General features: G+C 47.4%; 1 protein-coding gene across 2 annotated transcripts in view; it reads right to left on the bottom strand.

Annotated features, from left to right (window-relative positions):
• AMOTL1 (angiomotin like 1) overlaps positions 1-20022 on the bottom strand; it is a 75989-nt gene extending 55967 nt beyond the window's left edge. Inside the window, exons 1-3 of one of the 2 annotated variants that reach the window (XM_066175704.1) lie at positions 19969-20022; positions 12615-12750; positions 10012-10062 (exon numbers count right to left, since the gene is read on the bottom strand). In XM_066175704.1, the coding sequence (XP_066031801.1) occupies positions 10012-10062; positions 12615-12699 (136 nt within the window). In that variant the 5' untranslated portion in view covers positions 12700-12750; positions 19969-20022. Of the gene's footprint in view, positions 1-346; positions 445-10011; positions 10063-12614; positions 12751-19968 lie in introns of those variants that run through there. The other variant, XM_066175705.1, reaches the window with a different exon arrangement.
• Between the last annotated feature and the right edge of the window lie 298 nt (positions 20023-20320).

The following is a 20320-nucleotide window of genomic DNA, read 5'->3' as shown; positions in this document are numbered from 1 at the left end:
TCGGGTCTAACGGAGCGGCGGGCGGCTTAGCCCGGCCCCGGCCCCGCTCCCGCACCGCCTGCGAGCTCCACGCAGCCCGGGGGAGTAGCGGGGTGCGCTGGGTCCGGGAGCCCAGGCCTTCCCGCATCCCCCTGGGAGGACGGCGGGGCACGGCAGCTCTCACGGGTGGGTACGACAAGCGGCATCCCGCAGCGGCAGCCCCGCGCACGCCGGCGCTCCCCGGGACACACGTGGACAGGGGAGCCCGCACCCCCCCCATGCACAGACACACGTGTGCGCAAACATGCACGCACGGACACGCACCCGTGCGGGGACACACGGACACCGTCTCCTTCCCCGCCATTACCTCCGGCTCCGCGCCCCGCCGTCCCCGGTAGCACCGCTGCCATCCGCGCCGCTCCCCGCCGCCGCCGGGCGCGCTCCGCCGGCCGCCGCGGGCCGGGCCGGGGCGGGGACAGCCGGTGGGGCGGGCAGCGGCCGCCCCGCGCCGGGAGGTGCCTGCACCGCCCCTGGGCCCGCCCCTCTCGCCCCTCCTGTCGGGGGTGTGGGGGAGGCACGTTCTGGGGAGCCTCACACCCCAGGGTGGAGGCTCGCAGCCCCACCCGGAGCCGCTGTAGACACTTGGGTACGCCCCGGGTGAGCCTGTGCGGCAGCACGACTGCCCCGCCTCAAGTCTGGGGATGCTCGGGATCTAAATCCCGACCTAGGTATCGGCACAGGACGCCTGGTCCCTTGCGGGACAATTGGTGGGGGTTTCGCCGAGTCCCAAGTCCGTGAATTAACCCTGGTCATCCTCCTCGTCTTCCAGAGCTCTAGCTTCTCTCTCTGTGCGTGGAGGAGCCGATGGCTGTTCGGGGATTGACTGGGGATATTTCGTTCCTAAACTCAGCTCCCCGTTCCTAAACTCAGAGCCCCAGTCCTGAGCACAGCCCCTTACCCTGCTGCCCACCTGCTCCATCACATGTCTTTGTGGTTTGGCACACCAGCTCCACGGGATGAGTGTTCATTAGGGCTGGAGTGACCCACTGCTCCATCTCCCCAGGCCACTCCAGCCCTGTTGCCAAGGGTTTGACAGAGGGGACATGGCAGAAGTGCTCCTCTGGTGTTTGCACAGCACTGCATTCCCATCCCTGCAGCCATGTGGGCACAGACCAGGCTGGATAGTCCCAACGCACCCTATTCCCAGCACTGCCCCATAGGGTAGGCATCTTTTGGGATGAGTGGCACTGCCAGGACACTGCTTGGGTTTCCCCATCTCAATGCTTGAACCTCCTTCAGTCCAGCAAGCTGCCCAGAGATGCCAGGATTGTCCATTGTATTTGTACTTCTTTCTCCCAGGCACTGATCGTGGCTTCTCCCTCCTCAATACTGTGCCAAATGGATAAAGGCAGGTAGGAAGAAATGCAGCAACAGGGTGAAGAAGAAACCACTCACTGTCACCATAGCCCCATAAAGGGGCACAGCAAGACAGTAGGTGGTCCAGTGCTATGGCTACAGGATTGGATGCATGCAGAGAGGAACCTCAGCAGCTCCAGGCACTGAAAGTGTACTGTGGTTCACCGCAGTCTGAGGGACTGCTTTTTTGCATCACAAAACCCAGCTTTCCTCAAAGTTTGGGTTTTGCTCAGATGAAAGACACAGGGAAACTATAGGATAAGGGAACAGGCAAAGAAGGAAAAAATATTTGGTGGTGAAATCAGGTTCCTCAGTTTCTGCATCAGTGCATCTCCCATGACAGAAGTTACCCCAGAACGATGTTTGCCATGTGAGCTGGACATCCTCAGAGGTGCCCTTCCCTCCATGCCTGTATGCAAGGTGAGGTGCCAGTCAGGTGATGTCCCTGCCATGTCTCTCTGAAGCTCTGAAACTAAAGTATCTTTTACCGGTCTCCCTGAAGTTGCCTAATACAGGCTGGGGTTGTGCTCAAACAGGAGAGCAGCGAATTGCAAATGTGCTACTTTTTGAGGTGGGGGCAAGGGGAACCATCACATCCTTGACCTCTTCAGGATAAAAACTACAGGCCAATGCTTAGGGTACCAGGCTTGGATTAGAGATAAAAGTTCAATCCCTTTGTCATTTGCAGCTGCCCTGACTATGTGGGAGAAGATCAAGCCCAAGTTCAGGTTTCTGAATGCCTAAACCCTGTGCAAAGTCATGGAGAACCTTGACAATAGAGTTAGCCACCTCAGTCCCCAAGAGGAATTTGCCTTGGATTTTTCAGATTTTCCTACTTCCCCCAGAGAGGTTAGCTTTGCTTATAAGCGCAGGTGAACCATGAACCAGCTCAGCTATAAAATGAAGGCGAAATTTTGCCCTTGCTTGTCAAGGACCTGTTCACTGTGGCAGATGAAGAGGGATGAGGGCACTGCTGTCCAGTGAGGCCACTGAGTCCAGTTCAAAGTGGCAATTCAAGCGCTACTTTTTTGTCACGTTCCAACTTTATCACTTGGTTGGGCAAAATGGGACACATTATTTTGGTTCTTCTGCTTCCCAGTCTGTGTCATTGCCTGGGGGCAATCTGGCTGTACTGCCCTTGGCCAAGCAGATCCAACCTCTTCGAGGGCTTATATTGTTTCTCATTCTGGCCCCAGGGTTTGTGCTCCCCTTTCATCTACTGATGCATGGTGATCAGTGGTGGTTTTGGTGCTAGAAGAACAAATATATCAAGAAAAAATATTATCTGCCATCTTGTCTTTCAGTAGAATTGCAAGGACCTGGTGAATCATGCTGTTATGCTCCCAAGGAAATGACTCTTTTCTTTCTGCTGAAGTATTGCTTCAATTTTCTCTCACGTTATTTATTTTCCAGTGTGTGTTTCCACATGAGTTTCAAAATTTTTTTTGCTGTTCAATTCCATTTTGATTTGATAAACTGGTAAGTGGCCGCAAAGGATGGCAGATTGGAAAGGGAGTTTGGAGAGGGAGTTCTCTAACCCCTTGTGGTTTGATACATCTGATAACCTCTGGGGAGCTGTGTCTACCCTGGAGGGCAAGGCAACTGCCACTCAAACTTCTCCCCTTTGCAGCTCCAATATTTTAATAAATTTCATATGTACTTAGTAATTTGTTTATTTATATATATTTATTAAAATGTATTGTTCCCTCAATTTGGGAATAGTTACAATATCTTAATATTTCTTTTTGTGTTATTTTATGTCATTCTTCTAAGGAATTTTGGGAAGGAAAGAAGTTAATTTTTCACCCCTTTTGGTTCTAACCTGCTCAACTAGGACCAAGTGTCACCAGAGCTCCAGTTGTAAGGTCAGCAGATATGATATGACAGTGATATCTATTTCCAGGATATGACAGTGCCATCTCTGTTCACTGCCTCCTGCCCGCTTTTCCCTGATAGCCATGGATTCAGGAGACCCACATTATCCACACATCTCATGTCTCTTATACTCTGCTAGGGAAAGCAAACACCTCTCATGGACATCCCAAACATTTTGGTGAGCTACATGGGAAGGGAGAAGCATTTCCAGGTGCCACTATGGCTTGGTCCTTAGCAGCCCCCTGCATCACTCAGCATCCCTGCACCATCCCAATGAGCTGCTGGCTGGGGAGCTCTGAGCAATTGCTACTGACAGACCTGGGACTGGACCCCTGAGGCCCTGCAGCAGGGATGTAGCCATCCCAAACCACGAGCACACCCGGGTATTGATGCTCGTTACATTTGCAGCCAACCATGCATGTAATCCCACAGATTCCAAATGCTGCAAGCAAACAAATAATTGTCCCACTCCGCCTGACACTGCGGCAACCCCAAATGCCTGCACACAATTCCACTTCTTGCTGTCACTGCTGCTTTCAACAGTGGCTGATGGGCAGCCAGAGGGTTCCAGCCCCGTTAACACCACCTCTGGGGATGGCACAAATAGCTGCCCTGCAATGCGGAGACCACAGCAAGAGCTGAATCAAGAAATCAGAATACACTGCACAGAAACTTCCACCCAGGCAAATTTAGTAAATAAAAGCCACAAAGCCTTTGACATAAAAGATGTCCTTACCATACCTCAGGTGGAGAATACCCTCTCTCTTCTTGGTAGTCACAGGCTTTACTTGCCCTGCAGAGATTTCTAACTACTGGGCAGAGGCATGTCCTCTTACAGCATTGAAGCACCACTTTCTAAATCACGTCTGCAGAAGGTTTTTAAGTAATGATGTAACATGGCAGTCAGTAAACTCAGCTCCAGTAAACCTGGAGCCCCAAAGAAACACATCCTGTTAAATAATTAGCCACTGTTAAGATTTCTACCACGACAACTGTCCACATTTATCAGATCGCCTCTGATACACATTTCGTAGGCAGCATTGTATTTGGAAGCAGCAGAAATATCTCTGCACATCTGTTTTTCCAGTTCTGCCAAAGAGCTTTCATTTTTCTCTAATAACTTGACCTCTTTGGTTTCTGGCAGAAGACAGCTAAGCAGAGCACTCGCTCTCTGGAATCGCTCCAGTGTGGGATGAGGTCAGGACAACAAAGAAAAAAAAAAACAGCTGGATGGTTATGAAGCAGTGGGAAGAAACAGGGCAGGGACCAGGGCTTTTTCTTTCCTTCCCTTTTATATCCAATGGGATTTCGTTTCTGGGCGTGTTTATTCCCCAGGCAGACAGTATCACCAAAGCAGTATTTCCTGCAAGCTGCTGTTGTGGGGAGCCTCCTCCAGCAGCTGACCATGCCCAGGGTGCACTTATAAATAGCACAGCCAGCTAATTCCTCCCCTGGTCGGCTGTCGGGAAATGTGAGGCGCAGGTCCTAGGGGTTTCCACTGATATATTGCATTTCCCATACATATTCATCTCGAGTTTGGCAGGGTGAGGTTCATACCCCCCACTCCCACCTTATTTTTCCATTTCATCACATTCTCATTACTCTGCCCAGGACTTTCTGCGCTGGGGGCTTTCACCTTGCATTTTTTATTCAGTATTCAGCCTGCTTCCTTTTTTTTCTGATATTCAATTAAATCATCTTTAAGCAAGTAGCAAGCAGAAAAAAATGCCAGTGGGGTGGGAAGGAGGTGGAAAAGAGAGGAGGGATGAGGAAATGGAAAATGGGGAGAAGATGTGCCAAGCACGGGAGAGACAGAAAAGCAGTCTGCATATGTTCCTCTGTTGGGATAGTTTTTCTCTCCCTGATCTCACTTTCTCCGTAGCCAGAAATTCCACCTCGGGATTTGCCAAAGCAAAAATGTAGCATTTCTCTGCTGGGACACAAAGCAAGTGTGAAATGTTCTGTTTTAATAATTTACAGAACAAAAGGAACACAACAGTCACCATCTGATTCATATCTGCTGAAATCCAGCAGCTTAAGCTGTGGGAGAGAAGATGAAGAAGGAAAGGATGGTTTGGTTTTTTTGGATTTTTTTTTTCTTCTGGTTAGTCACTGTTAACCTAAGACAAGAAGGACCCCACTGGATTATTGCGAAGTTTAAGAGCTCCTAGTGTCCACTCCAGTCAGTGATTGCAGAGAAAATACATAGAACATTACAAGTGCTGTTTCCTCTAGGACGTGATCCCATTTCCCTTCCTGAGCCAGAAGTTTTAGCTGCATCATCAAGTTTCAGAGCCCTTCATGGACTTTTCTCTCGTGATGTTTTCCAATCACCTTTTGAGCCCATTCATACTTTTGGCACCCTGGACATTCTGTGGCAGCAAGCTGCACAGTGGAACTCTGTGCTGAGTGAAGACATACTTCCTTTGGGCTGCTTTAAGCCTTTCCCTCTTTCACGGAATCTCAGACTGACTGAGGTCAAAAGGGTCATCTGGTCTAACCACCCTGCTCAGGCAGGACCACCTAGAACCTGTTTCCCAGGACCATGTCCAGATGGCTTTGGAATAACTCCCAAGGATGGAAAGTCCACAACCTCTCTGAGAAATATGTGTCAGTGCACAGTCACTGTCACAGAAAAAACTGTTTCCTGATATGCAGAGGGAACCTCCCACGTTTCTGTTAGTGCCCATTGCCTCTGGTCCTGGCACTGTGCACCACTGAAAAGAGTCCGATTATAACCTCTTTGCAACCTTCCTACAGGTATTTATACACATTGACGAGATCCCCAAAGCCATTCTTTCTCTATGCTGATGAGACTCAGCTCTCTCAGCCTTTTCTCACAGGAGAAGTGCCACAGTCCCTTCTTTGTTGGACTACATCCACGATGTCCATGTCTCTCTTACATTTATTTACTTTTATGCCATTCATAATTCTTGTACTGCTACTGTACCTTCCTTCAAGCATTTCTTTTCCACCTAACTCAGCTGTAGTTTACTCAGAGCCTGCTTTCATGGAAGCTGCTCTTTCCCTCAGTCACTTTTGCCTCCCTTGCCAGGTACTTCTCCGGGGAATGTCAGAAATGTTCTTATTGCACAAGGTACAGGTGAGCCATGCACTGACTTAAATAGCAGCAGACCACAGAAAAGTTTTCAAAGGTTGAGCATGGCAAAGCAGAGCACAAATCTTTAAGACAAGGAGAGAAAGAAGAGCTAGGAAAGGATTTCCCATTCATTCCATCATTGGAAGCTTTGGAATCACTAAAATTTTTGCAAACATGTAAAAAAGGAGAGTATGAGTAACATCCAGCACAAATTCAGCAAGAACAGAGCTGTCAGACTCATCTGACCTGCTGGGATGAGGTGATAAAACTGGGAGATGATCGAGAAGGTGCAGATGCTGTATGTGTTGGTGTATGAGTGACTTCTGGTACCGTGTCATGTGGTGTCACTATACACAAGATAAGAACACCTGGGCTACAATAAAATACGAAAAGATGGATGCTCGACTGGTCAAAACTTTTCTTAGAGGTTAGTTACTCATGGTATGATGTGATGCAAATAACCTCTCATGAATCTGGTCCCAATCAGTGTTTCCACAACTAATGCAAAATCCAAGCACAGCTTTTTACATTTGCAGTCAATAGCAAGCTGGGGCAAGCTGACAGAAAGCTGGACACAGGACTAGAGGTCAAGGAAGACACGATGAGCAGGAAAAAAGGGATACACTCCATTGATCCTCCACTGAATGCCCCCCTTCAGCCCCTGCAGAGTGGGCAAGAAACTCTCAATCTGACCCATGGAAGGCCTTTTTCCTGCTCATGCCTGCCTTTGGCTTAAATGACGGAAATCTAATTAGACACTGAGGAAACCCTTCCAGGGCAGCAAAGCACTGGGGTGAGTTGCCTGGGAAAACTGCTAGGATGAGTTGGTCCTGCATGCAGGGTGATGGGTGAACAGGAGACACAATCCCTGCCTCCAGGCAGAAGTGGGGGTGTATCTGTCTTTCTGAAGTCCTGCTCACACCTGCCTTTCTGTGATTTTTATCATTATGATGCTTTAGTACAATATTGGTGTTTTGTCTCAGCATGTTGTTATTATAATACTCCTTTATATGCTGCTCCTCTACTAATAACTCCGGCTGTTCAGGTGGGTGGTTTGACCAGGGCTGAGTATTTTTGACCTGGTATTTTGATTCTTTGTTTACACAATCACTCAATAGCATAAATCCAAGGTGCTACTGGGATGGTCTTGTCCTCTACCTCTCTAACCTGTGCTTGGTCTTACCTCCTGTCTTACCTGGGACTGCAAACCAGACAGCTGTGCCTGACTTAGGTCAGGGGACTGATCCAGCTGAAAACTCACCAGCTGGGAGGAAGGCAAGTGGAGAAATCATATTTCCATTACTTGTTCTGCTATCTCATATCCTTCGTCTGTCTTGTCTACCTTGGATGGAATAATCACATCTTGTGCTATGTTTGGAAAGCAGAGTGGAATTGTAAGGTGATACAAGCACTGGTTTGGATAATCTCTTCCAGACTGAGAGATGTCTAAACTCTTGTGCAGAGAAAAGTGGTGTCCAAGGAGTTCCTCCTGAAATCGACCACAACTTGTTATTTGGGACAGGGAGCCTTTTTTTTGTCACTAAATTGTAAGATCTGGAGGGTTTGGCAAGGTTAGGCACATGAGGAAAGACTCTGTTCAAGGAATAAGAGAAAGAAGACCAAGTGGATAAAAAGGACCTGGTCTGAGTTCTGTCACAGAAAATGCATTTTAAAGTTATTTGACATGTTTTAACCACAATCAGGTAATGAATGAGGCAGCCAAAGGAAGGCTCTTGGCTTTATTCCCACTCCCTGCTAAGACACTCCTCTGGGTGAATGCATGTCAGAGCAGTCTCTATCCTGACACCAAGTGGAGAGAGCTCACACCAACTACTTCAAATGTGATCCAGCGTATATCCTCACTGGCAGGAGGACAACCCCTCGATGTACCACCCATTCTAGAACCAGTGAGGCACCACACAGTTTTTAAGCATTTTTGTATTTCTAGGAAATTTTTTCAAGAACTTGTCTCTTAGCAGCAGAAATACACATTAGAGATAGTCATACTTGACAAAAACCACTCTCTGGGCTCCTGCAGTTTTACCCTTCGATCCCAAGTTTCCACCAGTGCCATACATGGTGAGTACCCAGTGGGTACATGTGGATCATCTTTACTGGGGTCAAGGTGGGTTTCAAGAGCATCAGGGTAGTCACAGACTCACAGAAAGGCCGAGTTTAACAGGGATATCTGGAGTTCATCTGGTCCAATCGCCTGCTCAAGCAGGGCTACCTACAGCCTATTTCTCAGGTCCATGTCTAGAGAGCTTTTTAGTATCTCCAAGTATGGGGAGTTTCTTGCCCTGAAAATGAAGAGGAGGGTTCCTTTTCCTTGTGAGGAAGGGCCAGTGCTCGGTCATGTCAAGATGCACATTGCAGTGTGCTGGAGCAGTTCCCACCATGCTGCCGAAGGGCAAGGCAGGGTACCTAGTCCTGAGACTGGCATATCTCCCAGCATATCTTATTTCACACTTTCCAGCATGCTCTTCTCAGGAGGGGTTGTGAGCTGGTCAGCTCTGGGCTCCTCAGTACAAGAGAGACATGGAGCTCCTGGAGCAGATACAGCAGAGGGCTATAAAGAGGATTAAGGGACTGGAGCATCTCTCTTACAAGGACTGGCTGAGGGCCTGTTCAGCCTCGTGAAGAGATGACTGAGAGGTGACTTTATCAATATCTATGAGTATCTGAAGGGAGGGTGTCAAGAGGATGGACCCAGGCTCTTCTCAGTGAAGCCAAGCAGTAGCACAAGCCACAACAGGCAGAAACTGATGCACAGGAAGTTCCACCTGAATATGAGGAAAAACTTCATTACTGTGTGGGTGACCAAGCACTGGAACAGACCAAGAGAGTTTGGGGGATCTCCCTCAGTGGAGATATTTTGGATCTGGATGCAATTCTGTGCAATTGATGGCACTTGAGCAGGGAGGTTGGACCAGATGACCCCACTGTGGTCCCTTCCAGCCTTACCCATTTTGTGTCATTTTCCTCTTTCCATATACATCAGACTTCCAGTGCTGGGTGGCCAAAAACCCTCCTTCAGAAGTTTCCCATCCTGCAGCTCAAGTCCTCACCACACCTTACCTAGAACACCTCTAACTTATCCTGAGAATCAACCTCTTTTGACCTTGGCCCTGGGATTAGGGGGAGATCACTGCCAGATGAGGTTTCCCCACGGATACAGCCGCTGAAGCCTTCAGTTTCCATTGCTCCTTTGAGGTTGTTTTCTCTCTGAGTGTCTTACTCTTCTCTCTTGCTTTACACATCTCTACTTCTGCCTCCCGGGTGAAGAAAAATCCCTCATCATTTTGCAAGGTGCCAGAAAGTCAAAGAAACTCCAGCTGCTGGCTAAGCCTCAAACCCCCAGCCAAGAAACAGCATCATCCTATAGTGCTCTGCACCAGAAGGGTAACAGTTTTTCTCCTGGGGGAAAAAACCCTGCATCAATTTAACACAGAAACCTATCAAACACATCTAGCGTCAAGCTATTCCATCCCTCTGATGGATGATATTCAAAAACAGCACAGAAAGAAGGCGTTGGTGCTGATAAATTTAAAAGCATTTAGCAGCTGCCCTGTTGCTTAAGTCATCTCCTAATTACTCAACATAAAAATCAGGCAGAGGAAAATGGTCATGCATGGACTTACCCAGCTGATCCAGAGCAAAGAGGGCTGGGGCACCTTCGGAGAGCTCATTGTCTGAGGGAAGAAGAACAAATGCTAGGGAAGTCAGCTGGAGAGGCAGATGAGGACAGATGGGGTGACAATGCTGTTTTAATCACACTGTAGATAAGCCCCTGCTCAGCTTGCTTCCAGTTCATCCTGACAGCTTTCATGTGCGTGTTGTGGGTTGTCTTTTAATTCCGCTGTTATTGAAAAGCCTCACAACTAACTCAAGACAGAGGCTTGTCAGGATGAACCCTGAAGAGCAGAAGCTCCACTGCCCCATCTGTACCCTCCCTGGGATCCCCAGTAGTGCTCCCCATTTTATCCATACCACAGCTCTTCACTCCCTTTCTTCAACTTACCCAGTGCTCAGGACATGGCCAGGAGCACCCTGCCTGCAGCAAAGCTTTTCTGTATGCTACAGTCTCCTCCAACAACAGCAGCTGGAGAAGGTTTAACCAGCAGGATCAGGAATCATTCAGAGGCTGACCAAATCTTTGAGTCACCTGATAACAGCACTGCAGTAACTCAGTGCCTGTGACAGGTGAGACCACAGGCTCTGGAAATCCCTGAGCTGGTGGCATCTCTCACCAAAAACTTGTCAGAGTTTATTTTGCATCCCATAAATGAGCCCACCCAATCTTGCCTGCTCCCAGCTGCAGAGCACAACACACACAGATCCCTCACTGCCAGTAAGATCCACGACCACACAGGAACATGTGACCAAATGCTGAATTCTGTTTGTGGCTTGAAGGTCGCAGGGATTTTGCTATTTTCAAACATTTCTTGCAGTGTCAAAAGTTCTGCTAAATTGAAAAACCCAATGCAAATTTTAAAAACCTTGAATTGCAGAGGGTGGGGGATTTTGTGGCAGGTTTTTTTTCCTCTACGATTCATGGGGTGTTTTCGATGAATGGGTTTGACTCAAAAAACTTTTGGTCTAGAATCTGTGAATCCCTGTATTCCTAGGGGCTCCAGGAGGACATTTGAGAAGGGCAGGTGCATAATGCCCTACAGCAATCCCACACCTGTGCCCTTTCTAAGAGATCTTGCTCCTTTTATAAAATGCTCTTAGGCCCAACGGTTAGAAAAATTTGAGCCATGAGTTTAGGATAGCAATGGGCTGCATACAAAACAAAAAGCCAGTGTATATCCACATTCAATTGTTCAACTGGTTTGGATTTCTATGAACTCCTGGCGGCAGTGACTCTGCCATCCTCTACTTTACAGACACAAGCACGGTGCAATTCTGAAGTCTACAGGCATTTAACCAATACAGTTATAAACAGTAACACAAATCATGCACATAGCAAAGACTTTTAAGAAACAATAGAAGCAGAGATTGTTCTAATGGGGGAAAAGAATGGACTGCAGAAAGCATCCCTGTGCTGTTCCCCTGGAGCCACCCTGGGCATGGCACCTGCAGAAGCAACAAATGTTCTGTCATAAGGATATTGCCCAGTGGTGCCTTGCTGGGGTTATTGAACCCAGGGCTCAAAAGCATAAATCTACTTATGGGTTCAAAAGCATAAAGCTACTTATGTAATTCAACTCTCACAGAAAGGGAGGCAATGCCACATCTTGGTTTGTCCCTTTCCCTTCCCCCAGCATCTGGGCTATCAGCGGGAAGCCAAGGGAAACAGATGGAGATAAGCGAGCGCTTTACCAAAGCAAAGTGTTTCCGTTCCCAAGGTGCTGCCATCTGGAAGGCTGTGGGTGTATTTTGATTTTAATCTGGGGCACAGCACATCCCAGACAAAGAAGGAACTGCCCAGGGAGGGACAGCTTGTGCTGGCCCAGGGGACAGGGACCTCTGGTAAAAAAGATGACCTGGTGCACTTGTGGCTGTAGCAAGGAGCACTTTGTGGCTGCTCCTGCCAAATGTTCAAATGGGGATTAAAAAGCCAGTAAGAACAGCTGACTGGAATTTAGGTAGAGATGAAGTGATAAAGGAAATAGAACTACTGGCTACTTATTGCATCTGCACCAAGTGCTTTCCTGAAAGAGGGAATTTCTAGAGAGCAAAGGACCCTTAGGGGTGGGACATCTTGTGTCTGGCTAAGGTGGGCTGAAGCCTTGAACAGTCCTTGCACAGGAAGCTCCAGTTGGGGCAGCCCCCCTGCCATTGCCAGGATAGCATGTATCCCTGCAGCCAACCTGAATTGTCCCACAAAATATGATTGAAGAGAATATTTTATGAGTTCTCCTGTCACTCCTTCCCAACCATGGTCATCTGCAGGGTCCTCCTAGTGGAGGGTGAGGGTGGTTATATCTAGCACAAGTGGCACATGAACTGGCCAAAAGATGGATCTTGGGGGCTTTTTTTTTTTTTTTTTTTTTTTTTTTTTTTTTTTTTTTTTTTAAGTCCACTCCAAAGAAGGAAAACAAGCTGCAGACCAAGTGACTGTGTCAGTGTCACAGTTTGGATCTGACCTTTCCCACCTTCATACCAAGTACTGCCTGGCTCTGGACAAGGCCCAGCAAAACCCCTGGGACCACTGCAAGCACAGTGAACAGCAGCAGCACATTGGGAAGGCTCTCAGCACTTTCCCTGGGTGGATTAAGAGCCAGCAACCATATCCTACCTCCTTTCACATTGGAAAAGGGGTGGATCCCACCATGAGACAACCAGTTTGTTTCATCCAGCTTCCAGTTTTCACCAGGGTCCATCTCTGATCCACAGCATCAAAGATCTGCTTGCAATGCCTCCTGCTTCTCTCTCTGGGGAATAACCAAAAGATACTCTGAGCATCTGCCATGCTGCTAGGCCACAGACAGCTGTTGAGAGGCTCACCTCAGCAAAGGAAAATCTCGTCAATATTTAAGGAAAAAAAGAAAATAATTTTTTAAAAATTGAGGAAAAACCCACACAGCTCACAAGGAACTCTTGGACCAAGGAGTTGCTTTCTCTACTCAACTTTTCAACAAGCCTCCCCACTGCATCAAAAGGCCACCCACACTTGCACCTCCTAAATTTCTGTTATCAGTACAACCAGCACTTAGAAATTCCTAATCCATCATGATACTTGCAGGGATGGTGTTTTACCTCTGGGGTGATGTGGGGTGATGTTTCACAGGGACATCCATAGGGGATGTCTTGGCTTTACATGCCCAGCCATTATGTCCTGGCAAGTGAGGGAAGTGGGCCGGCTTGCTGGCCCTTGTTCCCACATCCCAGCTCCTCCATGGATGGGAGTTGCAGTCTGGAAGTTACAGCCAGACATCCATGCCAAGGCAATGCTACCATTGCCCACTTGGCTCTCACAGGAGCTCCAGCCCTGGAGCAGTGCCTGTGAGCCACCAGGGAAGGATGGGGATTACTGAGTAGTTAACACAAGAGCTACCCACCCTAAAACATTCCTTTCTGGTGTAGACACTAAATTATTTTCCTGACTATCAGTTGTTCAGTGCAACCCACAGGTTTGCACTGAATTCCTAGGTTTGTTGCACCTGGGAATCCTCGCAGAGACATTTTCCTTCCCTTCACTCCTTGGACCCATGCATCTGGGCTATCCCAGATGTGAGCAAAGACTCTGAGAATAATTCACAGAGAGCGGCCCTGAGGAGGACTTGAGGTTCTCATGGATGAAAAGCTGGACATGAATCAATGGTGTGTGCTCACAGCCCAGAAAGCCAACCTCATCCTGGGCTGCATCCAAAGCAGCATGGGCAGCAGGGCTGGGAGGGGATTCCACCCCTCTGCTCTGCTCTCATGAGATGCCACCTGCAGTGCTGTGTCCAGCTCTGGAGTCCTCAGCAAAAGAAGGATATGAACCTGTTGGAGTGAATCAAAAGGAGGGCCCTGAAGATGATCAGAGATCTGGAGCATCTCTCCTGTGGAGGAAGACAGACTGAGAAATCTGGGGTTGCTCAGCCTGGAGAAGAGAAGGCTCCAAGGAGACCATATAACACCTTCTAGTACTTAAAGGTGGCTTATAAAAAGGTTTAGATATTAGGAAGAAATTCTTTACTGTGAGGGTGGCAAGGCACTGGAACAGGTTGCCCAGCTGGCAGTCTTCAAGACCAGACTGGGTGGGGCTTTGAGCAACCTGGTCTAGTGGGTGGCACCCATGCCCACAGCAAGGCTGCTGGAACTAGATGATTTTAAGGTCCCTGGAAACCAAGCAATTCTGTGATTCTATGGTTCTATGATCCCTGGTGGGGTAGTACATACATGCATTTAATGCTTTCAGGATTACATGGATTTGAAAGGGAATAGAGTGCTTGCAGTATCAGCAACCTTTAGTTTATTAAGGAAGCTTATAACAGTGTTGTGATGCAACAAAAAGTTTTTGCCTCTGTTGGAAGATGCTGAAAGGGAGGCAACAAGAATTTTCCCTAGCACTGTCTGAGGCAAACCCAGAACCCAAATGGCAGCAATGGAGCTGATATCATGGTGAGGTGAGTCCCATGAGAACCCACCACACTGGCAGCTGGTCATCACTACTCAGCCTCTGATTTTCTTTGTCATTATTTGTAGGAAGTTTTTACAAATTAATGCTGTCACGACCCTAATTCAGGGCTCTCCAGGGAGGAATGGGCAGATAGCTATGGACAGACACCATCACACCAGCACCATCTCCTTAGGAAGTGAGGCCGAGAAAGAGATGGATGGTGTCTTGTCTCCACAGGGAAGCAAAGCATGGCTGAGCCATCCCACTGCACTTCTCAAGCACTGGTACCTCTCAGCTACCATCTTGCTGATGGGGGCTGCAGGAAGGGGCAGCATCCCCACGCCGAGGTATTTAGCTCCCAGTGGCTCCCAGCACGGCACAGCCCAAGCCCCTGCCTCAGCCCACTGCCAGGTCTCACCAGCATGAACTGGGAGTGTGCTGGTGCTGGTGTCTCTGACTGGCCAGACCTGCAAGAAGTCGTTTCACACATTCTCTTGCTCAACACTTTAATTGAGTGGAATTAAATACTTGTCCATTAATGTTTGATGAGCAGCAAGAAGGACAGGTCACTGCACGCACAGGCAGAGCAGGACTGGAGTTTTTTGATGTAGAAAATTCACCTCAATTTCAATTAAGAGGTACTGAGACTTCAGGCGAATTTAGGTGGACTAAATAATTAGTTTAAGCTGAAAGAGAAGAAAAAGAGTCCTGAGAAGAGCAGCAAGGCTCCATTCTGACATTTTAAAAATGAAATTTTTTTCTTGTTCTTTCAAGTGCTGGTTTTAGTTTGAAAGTGACCTAGTTTTCTTTTTCTTTTCTTTTTTCTTATTTTTTTAAGTCATGAAAAGCAGTAAATAATCTCAAACCAGAATGTCTCATGCTATGCTTATGAAAAGAAATCAAAGAAGAAAAGAAACATTCTCCTTTAGGGGGTGATCCAAACCAAAAAGTATTTTCAATTTTTCCCTTCAGCCACTGAAATGGAAAACCTATTATTTGTACAGCTACACTATTGAAAGGCATCTCTCCAATGTGTACTGCTGGCAGTTTTTTCTTTCTACCTGCCAAGGGAGGGGTTTGTCTGCAAGTGCAATAAAAGTATAACAGAGAAAGAACAAAAGGGCAATTTATCAGCGTAGCACATATGATAAAACAGCTTTTCGACATTTACTTGTTTCTCTGAAAGAAGGAACCTCAGGTCTTTGCCTGTTGCCCCACTCTGCTCAAAATCATATAGACATGAAATCATATAGACACGAGTCCTGAGTTCTCATCACACAGATTAACTGCAGATGTAAAACCTTCTGGCTTCACTGGCATGTAAGGTCTAACCAACATTTGAGAAAGCAAAGGTCAAAAATTTATTTGGGTCAATAACATCAGCAATGACAAACACCCAGAAGATCATAAAGCTCAGTCTTTGCTGCAGCTTTGGGGCATCCATCTCTTCCGTTCACAGCAGAGCCTGATGTCAGCAGAGCCTGATGGTGTCAGGTGTTCAGTGCCAGCATCAGAGATGGGTTTGTGGTCTCTGTCTCACCACAGAGCGTGCACTGTGCCCACCATCTGCTCTCCCAACATGATGGGATGGGAGGGAAAGGGATGGGTGAAAACACAAGACAGGGCCCACTAGCTGCACTTACATTCATGCAGTAGACATCTTGCTAAAATGCAGAGCTGGAGAAGGAGGCATCACTGCTCAAGCTGGTGTCTCACCAGGACTGGGATGACAGCTCCAGCTGCTCAGCCTTGCTACGGTCAAAAATCAACACCCATTACCTTCATCTTTCAAAAAGACAAATCAAATGTGAGATTTTCCAAAGGGCCTGCTCTCATGTTCTGTGTGCAATCTTCACCTAGGGGAAGGGGTGCTCATTTTACACACCTACAACTTCCACCATTCCTCTGAGGAAAAACAAGGTGAGAAAAGACTCACATTCCTCCTACATCCCGACACAATATTAAAAAGTAATAGGGGCTAAATACATAAAGACACCTTCCACTCTGCAGCTTTTACTGCACCTCAAAAACAGCAATGCAGATCACCAAGCACTGTCCATTTTCAATCTAACTTGCAAAACTCTTCCAAACCGGGGGGGAAAATATAGCATAATGTTGGAATGACCATTTCAGCAATGTTTTACAATCCTCTAATCTGTCAGGAGTGGCTGCTGGAGCACAAGTCCCAGTTAAGCTCCTCTTCTGGAGCATTTCCAGTTCAAGACAATCTGCCACACGCCCTCTCAGGGCACTCAGCAACTGCATGGGGATATTTTTTTTAGTATCATAAACTGTAGAATTCACATGGCCAGAACAGCAGGAAAATAAAAGTTAATGACCTGAGATTAACCCAGACAGACAAGAGACTAAAGCATCAAACCCTAAATGCTACAGCATGCAGGGGCTTGATCTGCTGGACAAGTATAGGCTGGAAGTGTTTGCCCAAGCACTGCCCTCAAAATTGGCTCCATCAATATGGCTCAGGTGCTGCTGAGTGAAAATGCAGATGCTGTACAAAGGATCTCACATTTCTCTGAGCTATCCTGTCTCCTTGCCTATGGTTCAGTTTTAAAGCTCTAACTGCATCCACCTACCTGACTGTGAGTAAAATTCAATGGCTCTTCCAGAAGACAAAGACTCAGTTACTTCTCCTCTTCTCCATGAGAAACAAACAAGGGCACAGTGTCACAAGATACTCAATTCAATCTGATCCAGTTAGATCACTACCAGGGCTGGTGAGCAGCTGAGGCTGGTGATCACTTAGGCCTGGTGATACTCACACACCATCCTGCTGGTCTGAGGCCCTAGAACAGCGCACTAGGGCCTTTTGCATTTAATGATTTCTTGATTTAGATGAGCAACCTTTCCAACACCTTGTAGCACTTAAGAAGAGTTCACATGTGATCCCTTCTGGGTAGCATCAGTCCTGGGGGGCCAGGCAGCGTGGGATGCACAAAACTGGTTCCTGGGATCAGAGCAGCCCCAAGCCACACCATCCCATTGCTTGGTGGCCAGCCCAGGGCTGGTGACTGCAGGGCCACCACCGGCTTGTAACAGCCTGGTGTAAGAGCAAGCATGGGACTGTGGCAAGAGAAAGGCTACACAACAGTTGAAGTGGTCACAAGTCATAGGAGGCCTGGTAGATGGGGCAGCAGGGAGCACACCAAGGAGAGCAGGGCTCAGTATCAGTTTGGAGAGAGAGGCTGGGACAAGGGAGAAAAATCTGGTTTTGTTCGTGTTGCAAACCCTGCGACAGTGTCTGGCCATTGCTATTGTGTTCTCCAGCAAGAGAGGGCACTGACATGTGCTTCCAGGGAACTTTTGAGGTTTGGGATCAATATTCACCACACCAAAGAGATGATATGGGCAGCCAAGGCAGAACTGAGGCTGAGACAAGAAGCAGGGACAGAAGAAAAGAGCTTGGTCCAGCTGGAGAAGAGGAAAAAAGATTGGCCAGACTGTGGGAGAAGGTCTCAGTCTTGCAAAAATCACACATGGAATTAAATACTATGAGACAGATCCCTTTATCAGTGATGTTTCCCAGCACCCTGCAATAATACAGGGATAGCCTTCTTTTCTTCAGGTAGGCACTGGGAACTTCCCTCCCCATGCTCATGAAAGGGGCCCTATGGTGCCTGCACAATAACCCAGATCCTTCCCAATCCCAATGAGTCCAGAGAAGTTCAAGTATCCCCTGACCCATAGTTTTGCCCAGAGTAAAAACTGAGTAACTTTTGACAACTTCTGTGTCAAAAAGGTGGTGTAGTCAGAATGCGAGAGCAGTGCCAAGGGGAAGTCTTGTCCCTTGGGCAAGCAGCAGCTGCTCTTGGGCAGGTATCACTGCTCTGTGAAGGCACTGCCTTCCTGCAGCTGTTCATCTGCCCAAAGGCAATATGAGAGGCAATGGGAAGATCTGACTGAGCCTTACAGATGTGAGCAGGGCAGGATCAGGACTTTGAGGGGGACATTACAAATTCATTTAACCTAGAGCAGTGTGGGCATAGTGTAAGGCACAAGGTGATAAACTACTTCCCCTGTACCCGAGAGCTCAGCCTGATGGCTGCCTTTAATCAGCCACAGATGTTCTTTACTGCCTTGGATGTGCTCTCCTTTAATTAGCCCAAAAGGTGACTAATGAGCTATTTGTTAATATCATCAATCAAAAAGCTCTTTCGTAGCTAGTCTGAAAAAGGTTTTTTTTAAAGCATCAAGTTTCAGCCAACTGGCATGGAGCATGATCACAAGCTAATTACATGATCTCATGGCAGTTATCTCAAACTAATACATCATTAATCTGATCTTACGACAGCTAAAGGAGAAGCCCAGAGCCAAGAAGCACTTGAACACTCCACAGCTCCCAAGACAGGAGCCCTTTTTATAAAAGCTGCAGGTTTACACACAGCAGGCACATGTCAGGGCAAGCTGCAAGTTGTATTGCTCCCCTCACCTTGACAAACAAAAACATTCACAAGCCAGGAAACACACGATCTCCTCCAAAGGGAACCTTCCCCAAAACACAGCTACCATCCCCCTGACTCAGTTCAGGGTTGCAAGGACGACCAGACAGGGAAGGGGTACAGGGACAGGATCCCAGCAAATGCTCAGGAACCCTAAGGCATTTTTGATAAGCTTTCTGTAGGACAAAACCCTTTTGGAGGTCCTGCCCCAGTCTGAACTCAGGGGGACATAATAGCAGGTGGGTAGTTTCAGGACACCTGCACTCATAGGGTTGGGCATTGGAAGCTCCTATCTATCCTCTACATCTCTTTGGATGTAAAGGTAGGAGGCAAACCAATAAATAAATCCCTATTTATATGTCATGACTTCATTTAAATAGCCCACCTCTTACTAGGGGCAACCATCCTCAGAGATAACCAGACAAAATCTTGAAAACCTTTGAAATTACTATCCTTAGTTTCAGCCAAACTCTTCCTCTCACTCTTGAGCAAGGGTACCCCGCAAAATAGTCCCAAAGGAGCTGCTCACAAACCTGTCCCAGCCATCTCACAGGTATGGCAGGACACCAGGATCCACTTCACAGTGCTCCAGGACCGCTGCTCTGATGACACCATACAGGAGGTGCTGGGTGTACATATCAATACAGATTTGGGGTGAGTTTAAGATTTGTAAGGTCCTCCAAGTCACCATGTGGAAAAAAATTTCTCTATCTTACTTCTTTGTTTTTCTTCCCAAGTCAGAAAATTGAGTTGCAACTCCACAATTCAAATGTTAAAACACTTGAAGCAAAGCCTGTGTCTCTTTTTGTGTCTGTTGCAGAGCTGTCTGTACTAAACTAGGAGCACCAAACACCACCACACCTCAGCTCTGCCAGTTATCTTCACAAGCAATTAACTGCCAGGATACTTTAGCCATAACAATCACTTATCTGCTTAAGAGAGGATAATTTCTCTGTGCTGTTTCCCTGACCTCTCAGAAAATACATGACTGCCTTCTTTTTACAGTCAAAGGAGAAAATGTTCCTGTTCTAGCCTCAGTTCAGACAACACCCTAAAAAAAATGGTAACACAGAAATGGTAAATCTTACCTGAAAAAAACACCTGTGATTTCTCTGGAGACAAAAAGTGTCTGTGCCTTGGTGCTGCAAGACCAAAACTTTCCCGGGAAATGTTTGTCCTCTGTTGGGTAAGAGCTCCACAAAAACTATGTAGCCATTGCCTGGACTTGCTTTAGTTTGGGTAGGTAAGTCACGTGAGTTCAGCTGCTCCTGCATGTTCAAAGAGCTTCAAAATGCTCTACACCACCTATCGCATTATGGTTCCCACAAGTATGCGAGGTATGTGTCCGTCTTCCTGAGTCACGTAATTATCTATGGGAAAGGAACCTGTGGAAACACAGCAGAGGGGAAAAAAACTCCAGCTGGCTGTCTAAATCCCTCG

The sequence above is a fragment of the Chamaea fasciata genome, unplaced genomic scaffold (assembly GCF_029207755.1).
Source record: "Chamaea fasciata isolate MVZ Bird 193981 ecotype frontalis unplaced genomic scaffold, bChaFas1.0.hap1 SCAF_2, whole genome shotgun sequence".
Classification (NCBI taxonomy): Eukaryota; Metazoa; Chordata; class Aves; order Passeriformes; family Sylviidae; genus Chamaea; species Chamaea fasciata.
This window is presented reverse-complemented; position numbering and strand designations above follow the sequence as displayed.